Source organism: Agelaius phoeniceus, chromosome 7 (genome assembly GCF_051311805.1).
Source record: "Agelaius phoeniceus isolate bAgePho1 chromosome 7, bAgePho1.hap1, whole genome shotgun sequence".
Lineage (NCBI taxonomy): Eukaryota > Metazoa > Chordata > Aves > Passeriformes > Icteridae > Agelaius > Agelaius phoeniceus.
Genome location: NC_135271.1, coordinates 29,078,710 through 29,103,827, shown reverse-complemented (window position 1 = coordinate 29,103,827; position 25,118 = coordinate 29,078,710). Strand labels below are relative to the sequence as shown.

The window sequence follows — 25,118 nt, the reverse complement described above, 5'->3', positions numbered from 1 at the left end:
CCGCTGCAGGCGGCGGCGCGGCCGCCGGTCCCGGCGGGGCGGAGGCGGAGCGGAAACCTGCGGCCGGGTTTATTGCTGTCGTTTGGCGCCCTCGTCTGTTTTCTTACATGCTGTAACGCGGCAAGCATCTTTCCCCCTGCTCTCCCGAAAACCGCAGCCGAGATACCACATCTCGGAGGCAATCGTATGTGCACACCACCAGAACCGGCACAGCTTTAGACTCAAAAAATGTTACTGCGCCACTAAAAAGGAGAGAACGGGTTTTATGTTATTTGGAGCGGATGAAAAAGACTATGTGAAAAGCCCCAATGTGAGAAAAATAAGTTGCACTCAAGTGCGGCTATGAATGATCTTTACTAGGGTTATATTTTGCACCTTTTAAATAATACTGATTCCTTAGGTTATGTACAGAGTATCTTAAAATACAGCTAGATTCATATGCAAGGGTTATAAAATGTTATACAAGACGTTAATAATCTTCCACTAGGTAGAGGTGAGGTTACAAAACTGTTCCCTGCAATGCAGTTAATGAGTTCACCCCAGACCGTCAACCCCTTAATAAACTAGTTGTCTGTTGTTTCAAATCCCAGAAAAGTAGAGGTATTTACTGCACTGATATTTATCTCTTTGCTTGTTGCTTGTGTGCGTCAGGGGAGCTTATGTTTTGGGATTGCTGTTTTGTTTACCGTTTGGTTTTTTTTGTTGTTGGGGTTTTTTTGATTGTTGCTTTTCTTTTGTGGTGTTCCTTTGGGGTTTTTGTTTGGTTGGGGTTTTTTTTCCAAAAAGAATAGCACTGCCTACAAAATCTTTCAGAATGTTTGTAGTTGTTCAAAATCAATAGCTAAGCCTGAAAAACCACGGACATGGAAGCGACATTAGTGGGCAAAGAGGGAGGAAGTTACAGAGACCGTCGAGAAACTGCCGAAATATGTGAGCTTTTGTTAGGCTCTGTTTACTCAGTTGTTCTTGTAAGTTTAAATAGCTGCTTAGGCCTTTGGCCAGATTTTTACCTTGAAAGTTATTGCTGGAGGCATCAAAGAATATTTCAGTACTCATTTATTAAATCTTACCCGGGGAAAAGGGGTCACGTAGTTTAATTGAACCGAAGTTTGTATTAAATGAGACAAACATCTAGGGCAACTTTTCACCAGTCGGAGCGTTCTTGGGAAGACGAGCGGGAATAAATGCTTCCCATCCCGCAGCGGGGCAGGCTGCCAGCAAGGCCCCAGGGCAGCGCGCAGGACACATCCGCGGTAGCGCAGGGACGCGGCCCGCGGGCTGGGAGAAGGCGGCGTGCGGTGGCCGTGGGGGCGCGGTGGCCGTGGGAAGTGCGGGGGCGCGGGGAGCCGGTCCCGGCGGGGCCGCCCCGAGGGACCCGCGGCGCGGGGGGCGCGCTCGGCCCGCGGCGGCACCGGCGGCAGGCACGGCGGCGACACCTGGCGGCGCCTCGGCGGCACTGCCCGCGCTGCCAGCCCGGCCAGCCCTGCCCTGCCCTGCCCTGCCCTGCCCTGCCAGCCCTGCCCTGCCAGCTCTGCTCTGCCAGCCCTGCCCTGCCAGCCCTGCCCTGCCAGCCCGGCCAGCCCTGCCCTGCCTTGCCCTGCCCTGCCCTGCCAGCCCTGCCCTGCCAGCCCTGCCAGCTCTGCCCTGCCAGCCCTGCCAGCTCTGCCCTGCCCTGCCAGCCCGGCCAGCTCTGCCCTGCCAGCCCTGCCCTGCCCTGCCCTGCCCGCCCTGCCCTGCCAGCCCTGCCCGCTCTGCCAGCTCTGCCCTGCCAGCTCTGCCAGCCCTGCCCTGCCCTGCCGGCTCTGCCCTGCCAGCCCTGCCCTGCCCTGCCCTGCCCTGCCCTGCCCTGCCCTGCCCTGCCCGCCCTGCCCTGCCAGCCCTGTCCTGCCCTGCCCTGCCCGCTCTGACAGCTCTGCCCTGCCAGCTCTGCCCTGCCAGCTCTGCCAGCCCTGCCCTGCCCTGCCCTGCCCCTCCTGCTCTGCCAGCTCTGCCCTGCCCTGCCAGACCTGCCCTGCCCCTCCTGCCCTGCCCCTCCTGCTCTGCCAGCTATGCCCTGCCCTGCCCTGCCCTGCCCTGCCCTGCCCTGCCCTGCCCTGCCCTGCCAGCCCTGCCAGCCAGCCCTGCCCGTCCTGTCCGACCAGCCCGGCTCCTCCTTCTGCCCGTCATGCCCGCCGGCCCTACCTGATCTGACCGCTGGCCCTGCCCTCCCTGCCCGCCTGTCCTGCCCGCAGGTGCTGCCACCCTTTGGCCCAGCCCTGCCCGCGGGCCCTGCCCGCCCCTCCCACCAGCCGGAGGCCGCCTGGCAGGGCAGCTCCAGCGGCTGTCCCGGTGTCTGAGCACGCAGCACGCTCCTGCCCAGCCCCGACTGTCCCCTCTACCTCAGGCCGCCATATCAGCATAGGGCCAGTCTCCGGGCGTGTTCAGTCTATATTGTCTGTGAAATGTCACTGGCAAGTCAAGGACACTTGCACAGCGTGTCCCCGAGTCCCGCGGGCCCTGCACACCGTCCCTCCCGGCAGAAACCCACGGGACGCTAGGCGAGTTTCGCAGTTGCATGGCTCTGAGTTTCACAGTTACATGGCTCTGAGTTTCACAGTTTCACAGTTTCACGGTGCCTTCTGAGGCTGCCTCTGCACACAGACGGGGCTTCACTCAAACGATAAAGCCCATGTCCGGTCACAAAGGGGCTCGGCCGGTGGTTCACTTTAGGCTGCAGCTGCGGCAGGCTGCCGAGCTGGTCCAAGGTCAGGGTCCCGAGGTCCCCGCGCTGCTTCGGAGCGGAGGGGGCAGGCAGAGAGCGGCCAGCACCAGCCCGTGACCCCAGAGCTCAAGTTCAACGCCCGCAGTGCTCAGCCGCCCGTGGCCGCTGCACCGAGACCACGCGGGGAGCCCCGAGAAAAGTTTCTCCGTCTCGAAACGGATTATTTAAGGCTGAAGTAACTAAAGTGAGAGGCTGTGGGATAGATCTGAAGGGGGAAAAAGTTTAACAATTCTCTACGTGTCGCTGTTCAATCTATTCGTTATCATAACTGGCTATTTTTTAAAGGCATGGGGGAAAATGAAAGTTCTTCTGTTCTGTTTAGCTATTAAAAGTTCATACAAATTAAAAGGTAACAATGGAACGCAGTGGAAACGGGATAAGGTTTGGGAGACATATCAATCGAGTGCTTTTGTTTGTGTTCTCTGTTTGTCCTGGAAGAAATTTTTTTTTCTTATACCGAACACTAACATAAGAAGCAGCTTCCTATCGACACAATTACCATCGGCAAATTCGGGCGAGGGAGGAGATAAAAAATCGGAGGGGTTCCTGTAAGAGATGGATACTAGGCTGATGCCAAAAGCCTGTGCTAAAAGTTTGAGTGGAATCCTAGCTGTATTAAATCATGGTGAATGCACTTGTCTAAATGAGATGATTTCCGGATTGTAAAATTTTTTTTAAAAACCAAAACAACAAAACCCACAACCTTTTCTTCTGGGGAAGCACAAGCACGCCTGTAGCGTTGCTTTCTAGCTCATGTATTCTGCAGATTCCCATGCAATGTGTCAATGGAAAATGCGACGCGACTCCTCGGGGCGCTGGCCACCCGCGGAAGCGCTGCCCAGAGAGGACAAGGACGGCCTGGCAGGGAGGGAGACCCGGCCAGAGCGGCCGGTCCTCCTGCCCTGCCCGACACGGCTGAGCCCCGATGGGAGCTGCTCTCCCTGGGCAAAGGAAGCGCAGGGCTGCTCGGGGCCTCCGCCCGGCCCCCTGGACCGGGGGTGCGGGACCCATCCTGCTACTTGTAAACTGGGTGGGTGCTCTCCGAGCTCCGACCTTTGCTCATGAGATCATTTATTCCTGTGTATAATATCCTGCCGTGCAAGGCAATGCTGTTTTCTACACCCTTCACAAAGCAGCTGATTATAGAATTGAATTTGTTGGTCATGAACCCGCCCAAAGAGGTTCTTGGTACACCGAGGGGCTCTCGCTGGAGCAGAGGTCTCGGCAGGGCTGAAGACTTCTACGGGAGCCGCTGCGGCTGCACCGTGGTTTCCTTTGATGCAATCGACCTCAAAAAGCTCCGAAACTCTGCTCTTTAGATGTTCCTTTCTTTCGCGGCCTTATTTAAAGGTCCTGACATGAGAGAAATTTTTACTACATTTATTGAAAGAGGAAACGCAACAGGACGTGGGAATACACATAGAAAGATGTCCAGAGAAATAAAGTCCTTCGTTTTTCTGGGCTTCTTTTTATAGCAGCGTTTTCGGTAGAAAGTTGCTTGCAGCGACATAAGAGGGTGAGAAAATTGTTCTTCGACAAAACTTCCTTCTAATTACGGATCGTTTAATGTCCTGAGAGTAAAAGCTGATTCGGCTTATAACTGAAAGAAACGTGTAATCACGCCTGGCTCGCTCCTTAGCTGATTACGAAAGATTAATAGCAAATATGCGGTCAGAGCTAATGAACATGAACTCGTCTATGACATTCGGCTGTTCCGTGATTATGGGCACCCGTTTGTCATTCCAAACCCCCTTCCAGGTACCGCCGGCGATTATTAGACCGGCTACAAAGTGGGGCTGCGTGACGGGCGCTGCTGTGGGACCTGCGGCTGTCCCGCACAGCCCAGCGTCCGGGGACCCCCGCCACCACCTGCCCGGGCTGCTCGGCAAGGGCACCCCAGAGCCCCGCAGTGGTGCCGGCACAGAGTTTCACCTCCATGGCGGCTGCCTCTCCTCTCATGCGCCTGAGCCTCCGCAGGGACAGTAAACACAGCCTCAGCTCTAGGGTTTTCAGCGGCGCCGAGTTTCCCTGTCCTTCCCCGCGAAGCTGACACTTTTCCCTGCAACTTCTTGCCCTCCGCGCCCAAGAGAGAGCAAAGTGTGCAATACACAACTGCGGAGCGACTGGACTCGGTCCAGAGGGGTAGGGATTTGAGTTGTGGTTGAGGTTGTGGTTGGGGCTGGAGCTGGAGTTGGGAGTCGTCTTCGGAGCTTTCTCCATTTCCAGTACTTCGCGCTCCTGCATTTCCATCCCGACTCGGTGTGAGAGTCGAGGGAGACGACAGAAGGATTTGACACCGCCTTGGGAAGTGACCACGAGAACAGCCGTCAGCGTAAGCAAACTGCGTTTTAACTAGGCTGCCTTACCACGACATGATGTGACACTGCACGGGGAAAAAGCCACATCTAATGAGTGCCAGGTTCACCATCTTGCGCTGCGCACAGCCCCCGTGCATTTTCCTAGCCGGGAGCGATATCGGGGGGGGGGGGGGGGCTGGGGGCGGTAAGGGGGGGTAAAAGGAGGGTTCTCCCAGGGACCGACAGCTCAGTGAAGCCAGGGGACCCCTTTTCCCATAGAACAAAGCCCATCTACTCCATATATCGCCGGGAAGAAGGGAGGTGGGGAGGATGGAATACAAAGACTGTGTTGGGGTTTTCCCCCTCTTGCAGAGGCAACAATGAACTGGAGAAGGTCTCGCTGTGGATCCGGTGAGACCCCTGTCCGTGGCTGTAAAAAAGGCCCCCGCCGGCGGCCTCAAAAGGTCCAGTGGTACTCGGCTGGCCTTTTTGAAGTCGCGAGCAGGAGGAAGGGGGAGATGAAGCAACGGGGGCCTAGGTTGGTCCGGAGGGGCATCACCGCTGCTCGCCCGCGCAATCTCCCCCCGCTCTAGCGCCGGGGCCGTGGCGGGGCGGGAGCGCGGCGGCGGGGCGGGGGTGGGAGTGGAGGGTGGGGGCGCCGTCGGTGCCGACCGGGGGGCTGCGAGGCGAAAGGGGCAGTGCGGGCAGCGGGAGGGTCACATGTTCCGACGGCAGCCTATGAGCAGCCCCCCGGGCTGAGGCAAACTAATCTGAGGCCGGCCGCCCCCGCCCCGGTCCCCCCTCCCAACCTGGACTTCGTTTTTATAAACGTACCGCCAGGATCCAACCTGTTGGAGGCAAATAACCATCCGCATCATGCCCGGCCGGGGACCGAGCCGCCGCCGCCGCCGCCCGCGATGTGCAAGGCCATGAGCAAAGCAGCGAGCTGGGACATGGACGGACTGCGCGGCGACAGCAGCGGCGGCGGCGGCGGCAGCGGCGGCGGCGGAGCCCCCGGGCAGTGCCGTAACTTTCTCTCCTCGCCCGTTTTCGGGGCGGCGCACACGGGTCGAGCGGCCGCCGCCGCCGCTGCCGCCGCCGCCGCCTCGGGTTTTGCCTACGCCGGCGGAGGGGAGCGCTCGGGGGCGGCGGCGAGGCCCGACCCCCCGACCAAGGACTGCCCGGGCTCCACCGCGCCGGCCGCCGCCCCCGCGCTGGGCTATGGGTATCACTTTGGCAATGGATACTATAGCTGCAGGATGTCCCACGGGGTCGGGATTCAGCAAAACGCCCTGAAGTCTCCCCCCCACGCCTCCATTGGCGGCTTTCCCGTGGAAAAGTACATGGACGTCTCCAGCTTGACCAGCACGAGTGTCCCCGCCAATGAAGTCTCCTCCAGGGCAAAGGAAGTGTCCTTCTACCAGGGCTATACAACCCCCTACCAGCACGTTCCTGGGTACATAGACATGGTCTCAACGTTTGGCTCTGGGGAACCGAGACACGAAACATACATATCAATGGAGGGCTATCAGTCTTGGACTCTGGCTAATGGCTGGAATAGTCAGGTTTACTGTGCCAAAGATCAGACACAGAGCTCGCACTTCTGGAAATCGTCCTTTCCAGGTACGAGAGGGGGAGAAATGGTCTGAGCAGAGCACCCCCGCGCCTCCTCCGCCTTCCCGTCCCCTCCCCCGCCCCCGGGCTGCAGGGGCGGCCTGCCGAGCCGGACACGCCGCACAGACACGCATAGAGCAGGGTGGGGGCGGTGGATATTCTCTTTTTCTCACTCCCCCCTCGGCCGTCTACCCCCGAGAAAATCCTCACCCTCCGCTTTCCATAGCCGCGGGACTGACCCCAGAACCTCCCGCCACCAGCGCCAGGGCACCCCCGGGCCGTGAGCCCCGAGGCAGCCCCGGTCTCCTTCTCCCGCTGCTTCCCTCGGTGGCCGGGTTTAGAGTCGCGTTTGAAGTTTGCAGGACGGTGGCTCGAAGGCTTGCTCTCCTCTGCCTCTCCGGCTGGCGACTGATCCGGCGGCCCCAGAGCACTTAAGAGACCGCGAGCAGTGAGGGCACAGAGGCACAAACCACATGCAAACAAACCCGGGGAACTCTCAGCAAAGCGATTTCTGTGTGTGCGCTGCCAGCAGCGAGCCGCTCTCAGCCCCCCAGCCAATGCCCCACCGCCCTGCATGCTCGGTTAGCGATGCATGCCTGAAAAGTGATGACAGTCCATCAAAGTTTTGGTGGGGCTTTACTAGAGTGCAAATAATGTGGCAGTGTAAATAATAATAAACTGTAAACAACCCGGCATTATTTATTTGCCCATGAAAACCAGTGCCCAACAAGTATCGGTTAAGCTTTAAAAGCCTGTAATAAAATTCTGATTTTTCACATAATGTCTTTTACAATAGGGGACGTTGCACTAAACCAGCCCGATATGTGTGTCTACCGGCGTGGGAGGAAGAAGCGAGTGCCGTATACAAAACTGCAGCTTAAAGAACTCGAGAATGAATATGCCATTAACAAGTTCATTAACAAGGACAAGAGGCGAAGGATATCCGCAGCCACAAACCTGTCTGAGAGACAAGTTACCATTTGGTTTCAGAACAGGAGGGTGAAGGATAAGAAAATAGTCTCCAAACTGAAAGACAACGTATCCTGATACATTAATTGCGGACAGTGATGAAAATATACACTCAATTTACCACCAGCTAAAGACTTTTGAAAAGACTTGAAAATATATTTAAATTTTTTGTCCTTCCAGCAGTGGCGAAATTTCGGGAATTGTTTTCCGTGAAAGTCAGCGTTTTTCTCTCAGTGTAAGGGAGTGTTGACAAGTCTTGAATTGAATTATAGTTTCTTCTTTTTGAAAATAATAATAATATTAATATTAATTATATTTTCTGTTCTTCCCTCTAGGCCAGTATAAACGAATTTAAATATGTTGGACGGTAAAAGCTATAATTTTTTTGATGCTTAAGTCTTTGGGGGGTATTCTGTGATTTTTCTTTTTTTCTTTTTTTTTTTCTCTCTGAGCAACAGCCGGTGCCAGAAAGTGTCAGTTTTGATTTGGTATCGTAAACTTCAAAACACGCCGAGTGAAAAAAAAAAATCTTTCGGAAATAGAAGAAAGCCGGAATACAGACCCGTGGCAGCACCCGGCTTCTGCCAAACTTGCCTGGTCCACTGGGACCCGGAGAGAATTGAGCGGAGGGTTCCTGGCTGCAGCAGAGTTTTTGATTACTTTGTCGAGGAAGGGAGAACCTCTCCGAGCTGTTGCGGGGCGCAGAATCGCAGGCGCGTCCCACCGCGCTCCCCGCTTCCGCGGGTTTGGGGTTGAGCTTGGGTTTGTGCGTTTTATCCGCCGCAGTTTCGTTTTCAGTGCGAGGAGTCCGCGCTGCCCGGCTGGAAGAGGAGCCCCGGCTGGAAAAGGGAAGCTCTCGTGTCCCGGGCAGGGGCTGAGCGCTCCGCGGAGGCGCAGATGGCGATGCCCGGGGCAGCGCTTCGGGCAGGACGGCTTGGGCAGCTCGGCCTGCAGCCAGAGGAGAGGCTGCCCCTGCAGAGGTGTGTATGGACCTGCACAGACCTGGCGGGGAATGTCCGCTCTGCCCTGTTTGTCTGGACCAGCCCGAGATTCTTCTACTTCCTCACGCCCAAAAGCTCCTTGATGGACAAGCGAAGGTCACTGCTAGGTTTTAATTTACAAAACTAAACGGGTGTTTATGACAGAAGCAATAAATAAAGAAATTCAAAAGATGCCATAATTTATATGGGCCGAAAGGCTAAGATTTTGTCGATTTTTTTATTATTTTAAACCTAGTGTGCATGTTATGATATACACAGGGTGATCAGACACGCTAATCAACAGCTAGGAGAGAGAAGCGGTATCCTCTCTGTTAATGTGCCTCATCTAATTATTAAAATGTGTTCCAAACTAGTATTATTTATTATAATATACTATTGCTCTAAACATTTTGATTATCCTTGTATGTGGTAAGACATACGATAAACCTATTTCTCCATAAACGATTTTTTAAAAATTTGTCTTAAAGTCAGCTTTTACTTTGTGTTGCAAATACAATCTGAACTTCCAAACTGTTAACGATGTTGCAAATCTTTTCCTGAACCATCTTTAATAAAACTATTTCTTTTCGCTGTATATAAAAAGAGAAGAAAGAAATTCGCCTTCTTTTGCCGCAGGGGGTTTCACGGGCTCCAGGTTTGCCTGGAATCCTCTCAGGGACACAGGACGCCGTTCCTGGCAAATGAGAGGTAGATAGAAGGGGCATTAAAGGATGAGGGAGAGCATCGGAGGGTGCCTTGTCGGCAGGAAAGGGTTTTAGTGAGAAAGAAATGCTGCCGGTGAGAAGCACAGGGCGTGGGAAGCAGGCGAAGGGCTGTGTGTCCCCTGTCCCTCCGAGCCCCGCTCCGCCTGCCCTCGGCCTTTGTTCTCCCTTCCCAAAGCGTCCCGGCACTTGCTGCTTCCCCGGGCCGGCCCGGAGCGATGCCCTCCGTTTTCTCCGCAGCCGGCTGGCTCCATCGGGAGGTTATCTTCCGCCTCTTCCGCCCTCTTCCTTCCCCTTTCTGCTCCGCTCGTACGTTCATGGCGTTTGTTTTCCCTGAAAGGACGAAAAAAGTCAATTTCTGAGCAGTTCAGATTTTATCGCAAAGAGCGTTTTTGTTTAATTCTAGTATAAAAGGACACTTGTGCCCCTCTTCATTTACGTGCCTGGAACAGCCTGCTCTGCTGATGCAACCTTCTTTTCTCCGAATGTTTTAAATTCTTGTCTTCTCCCCCTTGGCACCCCCACTCACCCACACATACTGCCATTAATTCTGCAGAGGTTTCCTCCCACCGAGCCTCCCTGCAGACGGACGGCCGGGCACTGCCAGAGCTGTTTTGTTTCCCGGCCGCGGAGCCATCGCGGGCTGCTCTCTTCCTCCTTCCAGGCTTAACCTTTGGCTTTGCCGGGCTCCGCGCTTTCAGAAGGCGCAGTTTGCCGAGCCAAAGCCGCCTTCCTCGGGCAGAATGAAACCCGAACTCTCATGCAAATCGGTACCAGATGGAGAGGAGTAGCCTTTTAGTTTCCTAAGAACGTGCAGAATCATTAAGAAGCCAGCAGCTACAGGCGGGAGGAAGATGAGGCGCACATCTGCCCCCCTACCTACCGGCTGAAATTAAAAGGGTTTTCTAAGCCTGGAGCTGGGGCATTGGTGAGCCTTGTTCAAAACCTCCTCGGCCACAGCTTGGGCTCTTCAGGAATCAGCTGCACGTGGGCCGGGACCGGCCTGCAGCCGCGCAGCCCCAGCCGCCCATGTTCAGAGAAGAGGGTATGAAGGTTCGTCTGAAATGTAGCGCACGTTATTGCAGATAATTAACATGTACCTCGACAAAGCGAATTGCAAATGCACGGTGGCGCAGTGATGCATTGCTCGGCTCCTGTCAGGCAGCGCTGTTTCCCAGCCATGTCTGAGGCAATCCTGCCATCTCCTGGACAACCCCTGGCATAGGCAGGGGAAGCCTTCCCCTCGCTCCGGGCGCCGCGTTTCCGAGTGATAAACGAGCGAGGGAGGCTGCTCGGTCACACGCAGAGCACCCTTCGTCCGTAAACGGGAAGACTGTGCCAGTGAAATTACAGCGTGTGGTCAGCTCTGATGTCCAGGCCTAACCGGACGCCTGGTTAAAAACCAGGGCGGGGGGGGAAAGAGCGGAAAAGAGGAAAGGAGCGTGTGAAAGCAGGCCTCCGGGTCGCCCTGCTCCTCAGCGGTGATATTTCCTGTACAGACACAGGCGGGGGGACACCCGAGGCATTAACACGCCGCCCCCAAACCAGCAGCCGGCTGTGGCTGGAAAAAGCAGCACAAGCCCGTACGAGGCTCTCCTTCCACTCCACCCCGCTCCCCTCGGCTCCGAGGCCAGCCGCCTCTGGAACATGATGTTTCTGTAAATGTTTTTCCATGTAGATTTAAACACTTTCCGTAACTGTGAGTGTCTCCAGCTATTTCAGGTTTTTAATATATTATCTTTTTTTTCCTTTCTTTTTCTTTTTCTTTTTTTTTTTTTTAATTAATTAGCAATTACAAATGAGTTGAATATTAATTGAAAGCTCTGTTTTCTCTAACCCCATAAAAGTTAGTTTGAAGTGTCACCTTTCTTTCCGGTAACTGGGAACTCACATCCATTCCTTGTGTTTATTGCGGACAAAAATATAGCCTTTGAACTGAATGTTCCTTTTCTCTTCCAAGAACCGAAAATAAGTTCTTTCGTAAAAGGCGATTATGAAAATAAATATATATTTCCCATCTTCTTAGGGAACACAAAGTTAGAATACAAGTCAGCTAATAAGAGGGAGATTCAATTGGTAGACATAATTCAAACAATAAAAATTAAAGGCAGTGGTCAGCAATATCCTCCAGCGGTGCTTGTGTGGTCCTGTGTGGTCCAGGAGAGAGCAATCATTTAAAGATTTTTTTCCAGGGCAATGAAATTACTGCAGAATTTCCCTCAATTTCCCATTAAACAGAAAGATGAATTTGATTAGGACAATGTCAAGAAGGGCAGCGTCTCTGATCTCGCCTTAGAAATAAAACCAAGATTAAAACTGTGATTAAGAGGATAATAACAAGGAAAATTAACCCTACATGCTAACTAGGTTCAAGTTTTTAACCGAGGTAATGAAAGTGGCAAAGCCCGGGCATTAAGGCTTCGCTTGACGCCGGACTCGCACACACCGGGGAGACCTTGGGAGAGAGGCCGGGGACAGAAACGCCCGCTCCGGGTGGCGGATCGGCCTCCAGAGCGTCCCGCGGATGATTTGTGGGTGGCGGGGCAGGGAGCGGCCGGCAGCGCGGAGCCCATGGGTACCCCGCTCCTTCCCCGGCCCCCAGCTCCCCGCCAGGGCTTCGGGTGAGATCGCGGGGCCTTCCCTCTTCTCTGGCTCCCTAACCGCACGGTTTGGGAAAGAACGCGAGCAATCTCCTGTGAGGATGCTCTCAGATATGATTTTAATAACTCTGGGGTTGTGGGGAAATGAGAGAGAAAATGGAATAAACGGGCTCTTGTTTGATCAATCGAAAATATAAAAATATGTGTAACACCCCAAAATAACACAGTAATAAAACAGTGAGGGATGATTTTCTTCTCATGAGAGAAAAGCTCCTCACACACAACCTGGGAGATGAGGCTGACTCTCCCCTTCCCCTGCCCGCTGCTGCATTCATACCCTCTCTGCTGAAGAGCAGACCCTGGCATTTTCTTTCTTGAAGTCTTCCTATTTTATTTATTTGTTTATTTATTTATTTAATCTCAGAGGGTTGCCCAAGCTATTCCGTGTTGTTGCTGTTGTTATTCTCTGTTTGTTGATGTTTGTTTGATTGTATTTCAAAGACGAAACAGATTCCGAGTTTTAGAAGCATTGTTCGCCAGAAGCGCTTCCAAGTGAAGATGAAAGGCAAAAGGGGTAAAAAGGGCAGACGTGCGGACCTGAGAGAGTGCTGGTCATTAGTGTGCCAGAATGACGATCTCGGTAATATCCCATCGATTTACACTTTATTTGCACGCATATGCAGATGCATATCATGCAGTTGAGGGCAGAAGTACGTACGTATGCCCTAAACATCCACATCTCACAGACATCACAAGTCATTTCCAGCCCTCGGTGCTCACTCTTACCGTGGGTATCTGGGTTCTGGCCCGGAGGGCGCTGCCAGCCGGCGGGCACCGCCGGCACGGGGCTGCACCGGGGCTGCCCTGTCCTCTCGGCAAATGTTTGTTTGCCGCTCATCCCTCCGCTGGCGCCGCAGCTCTGCCAACCCACCCCGGCCACTTTTATAGAAGCAGAGACCGTGGTTTCCCCTCCCCCTTGCGAGCTCGATATTTTCATATTTCAAGTGTTATCATAAGACTTTTTAAAAGTGGGGGTGAAGAGAAAGAAAAAAAAAAAAGGGTGGGGAGGGGGGGGACTCTGTGGCTCGGTCGCTGGAGGCGGTGCTGAAATTACCGGCTTTGAAGAACCTGTCTGCAAAGTTTCGTCCAATCGTTTCAGGCTTTCCGCTTATTCCCTGTTGTAACTAAATACCGCTGTAAGAACAGCTGAAGTCCTTTGTTGGAAATGTGTGATCGCAGTCTCTACAGATCTGGCTACGTTGGTTCTCTCTTGAATTTGCAATCGCCAGATTCCTTTTATTTTCCTAATTTGCGGGCTAATGGCAGTCAATTGGCGGCTCTGCCCACCATTTCCTACCCCCGGAGCTCGATCCCCTGGACTTGCTCAAGTTCGTGCGCAGCCCAGCCGCAGAGCCACGCGTTCGGCGGCGCGGCGCAGCCTTACCTCCCCGGCTCCGTTCCAATCAACATCAGCTCCAACGGCAACAAGGAGTGCCTGGAAGACAACAATAAATATTACGCCCACGATACGAGCTCCAAACAAGAGGAGAGATGCAGGCAGAGGCAATCTTTTGCAAATGACCCAACTGTTACTCACACAGCCAACTTAAAGCCCGTAAAGTATGACCACTCGAGCCTGCAGAGAAGTTTGCATGGCTCGGCTACTCTTTTTGAAGTGAATTCCTGCAATTCAAGCTTAAAGGAGGACATCAAGAATCCCGTCAACTTGAACCTGACAGTTCAGCCCGCAGCAGTCCAGTCATGCCTCAGACCTTCAGTGCAGGATGGTATGCCTTAAATATCTCGCTTTAGTTAGAAGCGACCTAGCTATACGTTCTTTTTAAGAGATGCCTGTAATTACTTTGTAACCCTCAATGTAACTCTTTCTGAGCAAAAATCGCTTAATCTGACTCGGAGGTTAGATAGAAATTGTGCTGTCAGATGTGCTTTGCCCAGTTTACCGACCTAGTTTAGCTCTGATATCTTGCGGGTTTTGGTTTTTTTACTTTTTTTGATTTTGGGTTTGGTTGGGGTTTTTTGGTTGTATTTTTTTCTTCTTTTTAGTTCTTTTTTTTCATATTCCTACATTTACATACCCAGACTTAATCCACTAAATTATCGACGTGTTTGTTGTAGGTTTGCCTTGGTGCCCCACCCAGGGGAGATCAAGAAAGAAACGGAAACCATACACAAAACAACAAATTGCTGAATTGGAAAACGAGTTTCTCCTCAATGAGTTTATTAACCGACAGAAGAGGAAAGAACTATCAAACAGACTGAATTTAAGCGATCAGCAAGTTAAAATTTGGTTTCAGAACCGGAGGATGAAAAAGAAAAGAGTAGTTATGCGAGAGCAGGCTCTTTCTATGTACTAGAGCAGAGTCCACCCGTTCCTGCATGAACTTGTGCCCGGAGTGTTCACCCCTAGAGTAGAGCGTACGCGCCAGTGAATCGCGGGGAGTGTGTCTTTTTACCATTTAAACCAAATTCTCGAAACGCGTAGGATCCCTCCATAAATAGGCAGCGCTGAGTTCTTAGCCAAGAAGAAGAAGACGAGCCGGACCAGCACGGAAACATGTATTATCAGCTTTTTACCTTTCTTTCTCCATTTATATAGATTTTGTCCTGCATCCCACCCTCTCTTTCCCCGGAGAACAAGCGGTGCTAAACTAAGATCGATTTCTTTTATCTGTATGTAAACACCATTTTGCAGCAAAATAAAGGAATAACGCCTAGTAAAGACGTCGGCTCTGTGAGTCCCGGCCGCTCCCTTCATCTGCTGCCCTGCCCGCCAGGGCGAGCCTGCGGCGCCGGCTTGTTTTGTGGTTTGGAGTAACCTGCTCGAGCAGCGATGGGGAAAGTGGTTAGCAAATAAACCTTTTTCTTTAGTCTTTTTTTTTTTTTTTTCTCCCCTTTCCACCCTCCCCCCGCCAGCCCCCGGAGCCGCAGATCCGACCGCAGCCCGGCGGAGCGCGCACGTGACAGCCGCGCAAGGCCGCGCGTAACCTGAGCGCGCAGCCGGCTCGGCGTGGCCTCCCCGACGGCACAGCGCGGCCGGGAGGGCCCTGTGCGCCCGCCGCCCCGGGCACGGCCGAGGGCTCCTCTGCCGGGAAAAGCGCCCCTCTGCCCCCCGCCGTGTGCCCGCCGCCTCCCGGGCAGCGCGGGGTCCCGCGGCGGCGCAGGGGCCGCGGAGTCGGGCGCGGTGCCTCCCCCGGGGGCCGGGCCGGGCCCTGCCCTTGCGGCGCTCCTGACTTTGGCCTTGTCCAGGCGCTGGCCCGACAGGCGAAGGACAGCGGGCGGTGCCGGGACAGAGGCCCAGGCTCAGAGCGGCTGAGGGGAGGCTGGGGCCCAGTCTCACCCCGAGGTGCTGCAGGCACAGGAACAACACGGAGGTTTTGGTGGGACTGATTGTTTCACCAGCCAGTCCCCATGGCCCTTTCTGCATAGATTCGTATGAGGGAAAAGTGAGAACGGGTTGGGGATTTTGCCCAGACTTAGACCTCAGAGGATAACCCAACCAGAGGGGCTGGTAGCAGTGTCTAAGCCGTTTGGTCACTGTTTTGGGACGAGAATGAGATCGATTTTTCCCGCATCTTGATGGGAGGTTTTCCCTGCCGGGAGCTGCCGGCCTCTGCAACACCCGAGCAGCCAGACTGGCCAGAGCTCCAAGGCCTGAGGGAAATACACATTGCCCTTAGTCTGATACCTCAGAATATGAATTCTAAAAGAAAGATCTCACGGATTTATAGGTCCGTATTAAAATGCCTTTTGGCTGCAGTTTCAACCTAAGTCCTCATTTCTTAACGAAGAGCGTTTCCACGGCTCCCAACAGGAACAATAATTAGGCTGGCAGAGGCTGCCTTCTTTTCTGGCATGTGAAATAGGCTCAGATATGGTTGTTTGTGGCGTATACAAAAAGCCTGAACAACAGCAAGGAACGGCACAAAGCTGCTACCTTCCTACACAGGGCGATAGCCTTCTCAAAGGCAATAAACTGATTATTTCATAAAGAATCATATTTGAACTTTCGTCCTATTCACTCCTGTGCGTGCTCGAGAGGGCACGGTAGTCCAGATGAATTTGGAGGTAAATCCCGGATTCCTAGGCGGGCAGAGCCGCAGCCATTTTCCCGAAAGCTTTCCAGGGAGCCCCAAAGGTAACGCTTGGGTGGTGTTTCGGGGGGAGAAGGAAAACCAGCCCAAAGCATTTGTCGCCACTCTTACCGCCCGCAGTGCCCAATGCAGACAAAACCCTACCTCGCTCATGGCGGAGTGGCTGCCAGTAGGAAAGCGGGGACGAAGCCTCGCCGGGTGACAGCTCCCCGGGGGCAAGGGATGCACACCCAGCCATCCACAGCCACAGGAACCACTCCTGGGTCCCTCCAAATCTTCGATACGTTCAGCCTCTGTGCTGGGAGTTGACGCATTGCGGACAATGATGGTCTCTTCATCCAGTGGCATTCCCTAATTAGAAAAAACTAGAAGCAGCCCCAATGATGCAAGCCAGGAGAAGAGCAAAAACCAGATAAAGTCCCTTTTCTTACCCTCTCCTGGAATACTACTCAGACGGCTACAGTCCATGAGAAATTGACCCATTGCTCTGTTCTTCCCCATCCTAGTCCTCCCCAGTACAACCCGTCCCTTTATTGCATGGGTGATATGAAATCCGAAGAGGAACCTCGGATGAAAATACGTGAAAGGCAATATATTATTTATTAAACGCATCTGATCCACGATGATGGCTTATTGTGAAGCTCCTAGTCTAAATCGCCTACGGAAAGAGAAAAGGCAGAGGAGGTAGGATCTAAATTGCGGTTTGTTGAGAAAGTCTGTGTATAACGTGTCTCTGTGTGTGCTTGTGTATCCATAGATGCACTCATTTCAGCAGTGCCCGTTGTGTGTAACCGCGTGTGCACACTCAGACGCGCGTGTTTGTGGGCTCATACTGCGCGCAGACACATCGGCGGTAGAAAATGGTGCATGATTTCACTGGTGCCCACACTCCAGGGTTCATCCCTTCCTCGGCAGCGGTGGGCGAGGACAGCGGTTCGGTGTGGGGAGGCACACACGCGTGGCAGAGCTGCAGCCGCGGGGCGCGCCCTGCCTGTGCGGCTCTGCCTGCGCACACCCACCCACCCACCCACCCGGGCTGTCCCCTGGGCACACGTGTGCACAAGCGGGTGCGACACGCCGGCTGGGCGCGCAGGAGATGCACCCGAGTCGGGGGGATGTACTCCACGCCCTTCCACTGGATTATTTCGGGTGTCTCATCAGGTGCCCCCTGTACCGGCTTTGCGGCTGTGCGCGGGGCGGGATGGAGCGGCGGGCACCCGCTTGCTGCGCCCACGTCCGCGCCCCTCCGCAGCACGCAGGCGACGGTTCATCCCTTTATTTACTCAAACATAAACATCTTTGCATTTCCACCGCAGCCTAAACGTGATAAAGCCCTTCGAGGAGGCTCTCCATCCCTCCTCTTTTGATAAGGCTGCAAACGCAACTTGGTTTGTTGGGAATGGCTCTGGATGCCTTTGTGCTTCCTAAAAGAGCATAAATAATAAAGTTTGGCAGAGAGGAAAAGCTTTCTTGCAGAACTGTAGTGGCAATAAATGAAATGACTCAGAATCTCTTCTCCAGTCGGTTTTTACGAGAGCTGCCAGACAGTGTCTGTTCACGTTCTCCAGATACTAGGGGCGCCATAACAAAGTTAAGGTCAAGTTAGTGTCTTATCTTGGGTGGCACAAAAATACCGCATCTTCTCCAGCCGGACCGGGTATATTTTTAAGCCCAAACGTTACGCAAGTCGCCTTAATTTCCACGGAGAGCATTTGGAAATGTCTCTTGGACCTGCATACTTGGTGATTCCAGGCAACGATTGCAGATGTTTCAAGACGCCTAACGGTAAAGTATTCGCCTGATTGTGTACATGATGTGCATTTATGTTTCGATGCTATTTAATCTGCGTAAGGGAAAAAGAAAAAAAAAAAGGGGGGGGGGAGGTTGTGTGGGGGTGTTATTGTGATGTTCAGAGCTGGGCTGGTACGGACCCCGGGGTGAAAACGCTCTGGCAGGCGGGGACCCCCAGCTCTGCCTTATTCCGGCGGGGTCTCTGCTGTGATATTGGTTTCACATTTCTCAAATTAGATCGTTTCTTAAAGGATTGTTTCCTAAAAGAGCTTTCGTACTAACAAATCGTCGCCATGTCTTTGAACTTGAATTAGTTGAAACCGGTTGGCTCCTGCGCCAAAATTTAACTGATGCTAGGCTTGTTGCATCGAAAAGAAGGTGAAAGATTCTGGCTAAGGCGCAGTTAGTTATTTGAATGGTAAAGAAAATGAAGCTTCATAGGTTTCCAGAACCATCTCTCTTGACGAGATAGGCGATCAGAAACCTTGGGGGGGGCACAATCCGAACGGAGCCCTGCCCTGCTTTGCTGCAAGGTCCAGGGTAATTAGTGACACAGGAGCCATTTTAACTGCGCAGACATCATTTTTGGGAGGCTGTTTTTTTCTGTTGCAGCAGAACCGAGAGGGCTCGGAAGCCGATTAAGGGAGGGAGTGGTGGTTCTGTGCTTTGATTTCTAGTGATAACTTGCAACTTGCAAGAGTCTATCTGCTGAGAGCGATGTGTGGCGTTTGAGGTATTTTGCGAGAGACACCAAAGCAAAAAAAAAAAAAAAAAAAAAAAAATTAAAAAAACCCACAAAACAAAAAACCAACTGTACAAAGAAAAGAGAAAAGGAAAGAAAGAGGCGGCGGTGGGGGGATGTTAAGAATGAGCTCCATAATATCTGCCTGGCTTTGGTCTTTTTATTTTTAGAAAGGGCTAGCTGGGCTGCGGCATGGAAGCCCCTTGGGCAGCCCTGGACTGCTCTGGGGAGCCAGGGGATGCAGGAGGGGCAGTGCCGGTGGCGGTGGCGGGGGGCAGGCTGCGGGGCTCCCGCCCCCGGAGCCTCTCCGCATGGCGTAGCCGAGGGCGAGCAGGAGGCTCCTGGAGCAGCGGAGCCGAGTCCTCGGCGGGCACGGCTGCCTCGAGGAGCCGGGGAGCCCACGGGCCTTGTCCCTGCTTGCCCGGAGCTCTGTGGGGCCGGTTCCCCACCTGCCGGGCTCTCCGCTGGCTGTGGGAGCCGGAGGTGCCTTTGCGGAGGTGACACGGAGGTGACACGGGCCCTGCCGCCTGCCGGAGCCTCCGCCCGGGCATTGCTGGGGAGTCCGGAGGCGGCCGTGCTCGGCCCGGGGAGCTCGCCCAGATACCGGGGTTATTTGGGGAGCGCCATGTGATGGAGCTGACCTGGCTATGCGGTACAGTGGCGGAAAAAACCCATTCCCATGGAGAGCTGGCAAATGTTTCTGGAATGAGGAATTGGTGGAGTATAGGGCTAATGCTGGCGCGTATTCGTTATTCTCCTCTGTTTTCAACCTTTGCGGCCCTGTTTGTGCTTGTCTGTATAAAATCATATTTTAAGGAAAAAAGGAAAATTGGCAAAAATGAGCCCTCGAAGGCAGGGCGGGAACGGGGCTGGCGGCTGCTGTGCGTGCCGCCAGCTCCCAAGTCTTGCTTTTCCCTTCCAATGAAAATGAACATTTTGGTGGGAGTTGGAGGCAGGAGAACAGAGGTCACTTTGTCTGCTGCTCTGCTTCCCAAGGAAACCGTGCTTGGTGGACTACTTTTCCTGCCATAGCCCTCTGCCTTAAAGAGAGCCCGAAAGTATCTCCCTTTCGTAAATGCGGCTGCTGAGAGATGTTCTGTTTGCGTATTTCTCATTTCAGTTTGGCGCCCTGACACAAGTGCGCAGTGTTTGGGCTTATAAGCGAGGGAAAACGAGGTGATCGAAACTCAGGCTTTGAATTTCGTGACCGGTTTTGATGCCAACTGTGGATTGCAGGAGCCGGGCGGGCAGATCCGGTCATACACTCGAATGTGTGAATGGGACTTGGCTTTCCTGAGTGAACCATCACCCACCCGCTCATCAGCTGCTTGAGCGGCGGCCGGAGAGTATCGCTCGCTCTAAGGAGGAAGCGATCACGTTTCCGAGCCGGGGGTGCCGGTCCGTGAGCCCCCAAGGCTCGCTCCGGGGGCTGCCTTCCCCGGCGGTGGCCGTGCTCCCCCCTGGCTGCCCGGGAGGCCGGGCGGAGATGCGGGCGGGGGGCTCCGCGCCGGGCTCCGGCGGTGGGCAGGCGCCTGCCCGGGCGGCGCGGCCCCAGGTGATCCGCACCACCTACGTGTGTCTCGCATCGCCTGCTGAAAGGATGAGACTTAAAACCGGCTATATTTGTACAAACGGCGCGCTCGCCTCCCCGTGCTGGGAGGGCTCTTTGGAGAGATCTTAGGAGCCTTTCCGAGGGGCTGATATAGATATAAGGACATTTCTACATCGCGTCACGTGACATAATTACCACTAGAATCAATCAAGATGAATTGCACGTCAGCACACGGTGGGGATTTTTTCTTAGTTGATCCTGTCCAAACCCTCTTGTGCAATAGATGGATCTTGTTCAATGCATTGAAGCCTCCTGGTTGCTTGCAATCGCAAAAAGGAAGACATGACTGAGTTTGACGATTGCAGTCACGGCACATCCAATATGTATCTGCCAGGGTGCGCCTATTACGTCTCACCCTCAGATTTCTCGACGAAAACCTCTTTTTTGTCTCAATCGTCGTCCTGTCAAATGACTTTTCCTTATTCTTCTAATTTACCTCATGTTCAACCTGTGCGCGAAGTGGCATTCAGGGAATACGGATTAGAGCGCAGCAAATGGCAGTATAGGGGCAGTTATGCTCCTTATTACTCAGCTGAAGAGGTGATGCACAGAGACTTTCTGCAGCCTGCGAACAGGAGGACGGAAATGTTGTTCAAAACGGACCCTGTCTGCGGCCACCACGGACCGTCTCCCGCCGCCTCCAACTTCTACAGCTCGGTGGGGAGGAACGGCATCCTGCCGCAAGGCTTCGACCAGTTTTACGAGACAGCCCCCGGACCCCCGTACCAGCAGCACTCCGAGAGCGAGGGGGACGCGGAGAAGGGCGACTTGAAAGCCCAGAACAGCACTTGCAGTAAAACACCTTCCAGCCAGGAGAAGAAAGTGACACCAGCAAACAGCGCCGATTCCCCTTCTGGTGAGGCTGTTGCAGAGAAGAGCAACAGTTCAGGTAGGTATCAGTAGTAAATTGGGGGCAAGAGTACAAGGCCAACACTTTGTCAAGCCGCATTTTATGTGCAATTTTATAAGCATCCAAAGGATTTTATATATCCTATAAGATTTCCTTTACCGTTGTAAAGCGTGTTTACGATAGGAAACCAATTTAGGTGGGCTTAAGGTATTCTTGGAAGAGGATATTAATTGTTATTAAATTGTTGATTCATCGGGGGGAGACGGAGAGATTTCACAGGTAGTGCTCAGAGCTGCCTTCGGTTTAGAGCTTAAGATCTTCGTTTGTTTGGGGCGGGGGATGTGTGGAGAGGAGTTTGAGAAACTTGGAATTTTTCCAGCCCATTTAAATATCTCTCTGTATTGCTCGAAGAGCTCTCTTTTAAGGAGAAGTTGGGAAATATTAGCTTTTCTTGCTAAGTCACCCGGAGATTATAAGCGTCAGGAATATTGTTTGAAGTGCTAGAGGGCTGCTTTGCAGGCAATGGGATATTATCAAAGTCTCTGATCAAACCCTAGATGAGCATGTTCGTAGCAACAGCGTGAATCAGTTTCTTCTCTCTTGAATTTCAGCAATTCCCCAGCGATCGAGGAAAAAGAGGTGCCCCTATACCAAATATCAGATAAGAGAACTGGAACGGGAATTTTTCTTCAACGTGTACATAAACAAAGAGAAGAGACTGCAGCTGTCCAGAATGCTCAACCTCACTGACCGGCAAGTTAAAATCTGGTTCCAGAACCGAAGGATGAAAGAAAAGAAACTGAACAGAGATCGTCTCCAATATTTCACAGGGAATCCCTTGTTTTGAAAAACAGAACAAAACAAAAAGCAAAAAAAAAAAAAAAAAAAAAAAAGGAAAAAGGAAAAGAAAAGAAAAAATAATATAAAAAAAAAAGGCAAGAGAACAGGAAGAAAGAAGAAAAACAAAGAAAACGTCGGTCTCTCTGACCTACCATCTGAATGCAAAAGTTAATTTGTTTACTTGACACATCCACCCTGCGGAACTCAAAGTTTCATTTTCACGTGCAACTCCCCACACTGAATGGCCACTGGAGATTTCGGGGCTTGGCGGAGCAGATTCCTGATAAGGGGAAACTAGGGTAAATCCAACTGTCCACTCTCGAGTGTTTTTCGCCAAAGGTGCTTTTTTTTCCCTCTCCCACAGTGCCAGCAATGGACCTGCAGTGTGTCTGGTAGTTGTTGCTTACAATTCATTGAGTTCGGGGGGGGCTCTGTTGTTGCTTTGAGCTAGGATAACACTTTCCTCCCTTTAAGTGAATGCGGTTTATTTAAGAGATGGTAAATGTACGCTCGCTATATATAAAATATATATATATATGTTTCTATTGTCATCCAAAAGCATGGGCCACTGTCTTTTTCATGTGAATAAATGGTTTCTAGTAAAGTTAAGGTTATAACTTCCGTGCACTGTATGGATTTCCATCTCCGAAGGATCCTAGCGTTTTCCGGGCTAGAGCCAAGTTCAGTTAAATAATAATGTGAGGAAGCCTACCCGGGTTTTTTAAAAAGCATTTTAATTAAGGAATAGTTCAGATGGCTAACTCTCCTTTGTAGGTATGCGTACCTTCCCCGTTCGCTGTGAGACAGAGCCAACATGGCTGTCTGCAGACCATCACTTCTGATGGTGCTACCATTACTGTAAACAACGAAAAAGGCTTTTCGTTTAACTGGTCAGGCTCCGAATAAGCCCAGAATCCCCAACGTCAATGACTGTTTACTTGTTAGTGAAGAGCAAGGCAGAAAGACTGAGGGCTCCAAGCGAGTCAGACAAGAGGGAGCTATAAACAATTGGCACTAGTTGGGAGGAAAAAAAAAAAAAAAAAAAAAGAAAATTAAATTAAAAAAAAAAAAAAAAAGGAAAAAGAAAAACCCACCGTAAACCAAAACCACAAACCACCCCCAGCACTTTTGGGAGCAGAGGGGTGGTTCTAAACGTGCTTGCCGGGCAGGGCGAGCGGAGCGCGGCGCTGGCGGAGCGGGGCTGAGCGCGCTGCCGTTCGCGGCGGGCCCCGCCGGGGGCCGGCACCCGGAGGAGATCCGCTCCGCTCCTCGCCGCTTTATCTTGCGTGACCTGGCTGGGCTGTTTACAAAACCTTGAACTGTCTAGACAACACCATAAAACCCGAGGTTCTAAACAGCTTAATTGGGTTATATTATACACCTTCTGGTGGGCGAAAAAGAGATTTCCGCAATGTGCAATAAAGGCGACGAGTGAGAAAAGAATTTGGCTTTTTTGAATAGGACGAGGTGGCTCTCGCTACTCTCGCAGGCAGGGAAGGCAAAAGTGCCAACTAAGTCACGAAAAAACGGAGAATTCAAAAAATAGAGAAATAGAAGAGGAGGGAGGCATGACTAAAAAAAAAAAAATTTAAAACACTTTAGCAAGAAAAACATAAGTGTATGCCTTTGAACTTCCAAAATGTCAAGGTCATCACCTTTAACCTTTCTGAATAATTAGGCGCCTTAAGGTTCCTCTGTTATTTTCAACCACCACCCACTCTCTCTCTGTCTCACTCTCTCCCTCCCTCCCTCGCTCTCTCTCACACACACGCACAGCCACACACACACTTTTTACCGCATAGCTGGCCATATTAGCAAATGCATCATAACGCAAAGAAAATCCCGGCTGGGTCGAGGTGAGCTCTCGGCGTCGTGCAGTGAGCGTGCCCTGCCCCAGTCCCTGCCAGCTGGAGCACAGGGGGCTCCTCACCTCCCTCTCTTTCTCTTCCGCGCCCTGGGAATTCGACCCCCCAAAATTTCTTTTTTTCTTTTTCTTTTTTTCTTTTTTTTTTCTTTTTTTTTTTTTTTTTTTTTTTAGCTCATAAGAAAAAGAGAGGTTTGTTTAGGAAAAAAATAGTAGGAAATGTCTCGTAATTTAGGCACAAAGACGATATTTCTATGCGGTCTCCCCACAAAGCCCATTAATTAGAAATGCGCGAAGTCGCGGGGAATTCCTCACGGCATTTTGCCTGACCTTATAGCCAAATTCTCGCGTGTCTCCCGATCCTTAATCCACAGGGCGAGAACGAGCCGTTTGGTTTTCTGTTCCCTGCAGTGCTTTGACAGTCTATCTCAGCCTATTAATGCGCCTTCAAAATGCCAAGACACCGCAAAAGCGGGCCGCGGAAACCGAGACACCCCAGCACTAATCTTGCATAAATGCTCAATGATAGCGGTGTTAAGTTTCTATTAAAAAGGAAAGGAAGAAGCCCATGACTGGGAAGGAATTGAGCGGAGGAGAAAGACCGGGAGAGGAGGAAATTCCCGGTGTCTGGCGGGCAGCGGCCACAGGAGGGCGCGCCCAGGCGCTGCAATGCCGCAGCCTCTGCTGCTCCACTCTCTTTCCCCCCTAATAATAATTCCACTGCTAATAAAATATCTAATATATAAGTAACGATAAGATTTCAGGGCCTTCCAAATGAGAAAATAAAGCATCAAAAAGATTTATTAAACAAATAACCCATAACCGTGACGTGCTGGAGAAATATGCCACTTTAAAAGAATTTTTTTTTTGGTCGTAATCTTTTATAATGCATCCGAGCTTTAAAAAAAATCCCATAATTTTAAGAAAGGAAAAAAGTCAAACCCCAAAGATATTCAGAATTCGTTCCCTAGAACGAAAATCTATCTACTCGTTTAAGGACAGCCTTAACGCTGGTGGAACAAAAGTAATATAAAAAACATACATTTCCACAATTTATCTTTGATTCTTACTCGCGGATTTTCTTAGATAAACCTCTCGGTACAGAAAACATAATGTTAAAAACGTATTTTATTTAAAGGCGAGATTAACATTAGCTCTTGAGTGTGCTTATTTTTAAAAGAAAGACAGAGAGACTAAAGAGAAAAGATATTTTTAATATCCTAACATCACCTTTCCAAGGCATTGCTGAATGAAGTCCCTCTCTTTAAAAGTGCTATGGAGATCTATTAAAATGAAAGTAGAGCTTACAGAATTAAAGTCATTCTTATGAATTTCTTGGACGTTCTCCAGCGACCGAGCATGTT

General features: G+C 51.9%; 3 protein-coding genes across 3 annotated transcripts; all 3 read left to right on the top strand.

The window, feature by feature from the left end:
• Positions 1 to 5,975: 5,975 nt before the first annotated feature.
• HOXD13 (homeobox D13) lies at positions 5,976 to 7,719 on the top strand. Its single transcript, XM_054636775.2, has 2 exons — positions 5,976 to 6,681; positions 7,469 to 7,719. The coding sequence occupies exons 1-2, from the start codon at positions 5,976 to 5,978 to the stop codon at positions 7,717 to 7,719; spliced, it is 957 nt and encodes a 318-aa protein (XP_054492750.1).
• A 5,449-nt stretch (positions 7,720 to 13,168) lies between these two features.
• On the top strand, positions 13,169 to 14,318 carry HOXD12 (homeobox D12). Its single transcript, XM_054636792.2, has 2 exons — positions 13,169 to 13,730; positions 14,080 to 14,318. The coding sequence occupies exons 1-2, from the start codon at positions 13,169 to 13,171 to the stop codon at positions 14,316 to 14,318; spliced, it is 801 nt and encodes a 266-aa protein (XP_054492767.1).
• A 6,164-nt stretch (positions 14,319 to 20,482) lies between these two features.
• HOXD11 (homeobox D11) lies at positions 20,483 to 21,897 on the top strand. The gene is made up of 2 exons (XM_054636735.1): positions 20,483 to 21,089; positions 21,662 to 21,897. Exons 1-2 carry the CDS (start codon positions 20,483 to 20,485, stop codon positions 21,895 to 21,897), a joined length of 843 nt encoding a protein of 280 aa, XP_054492710.1.
• Positions 21,898 to 25,118: the final 3,221 nt, after the last annotated feature.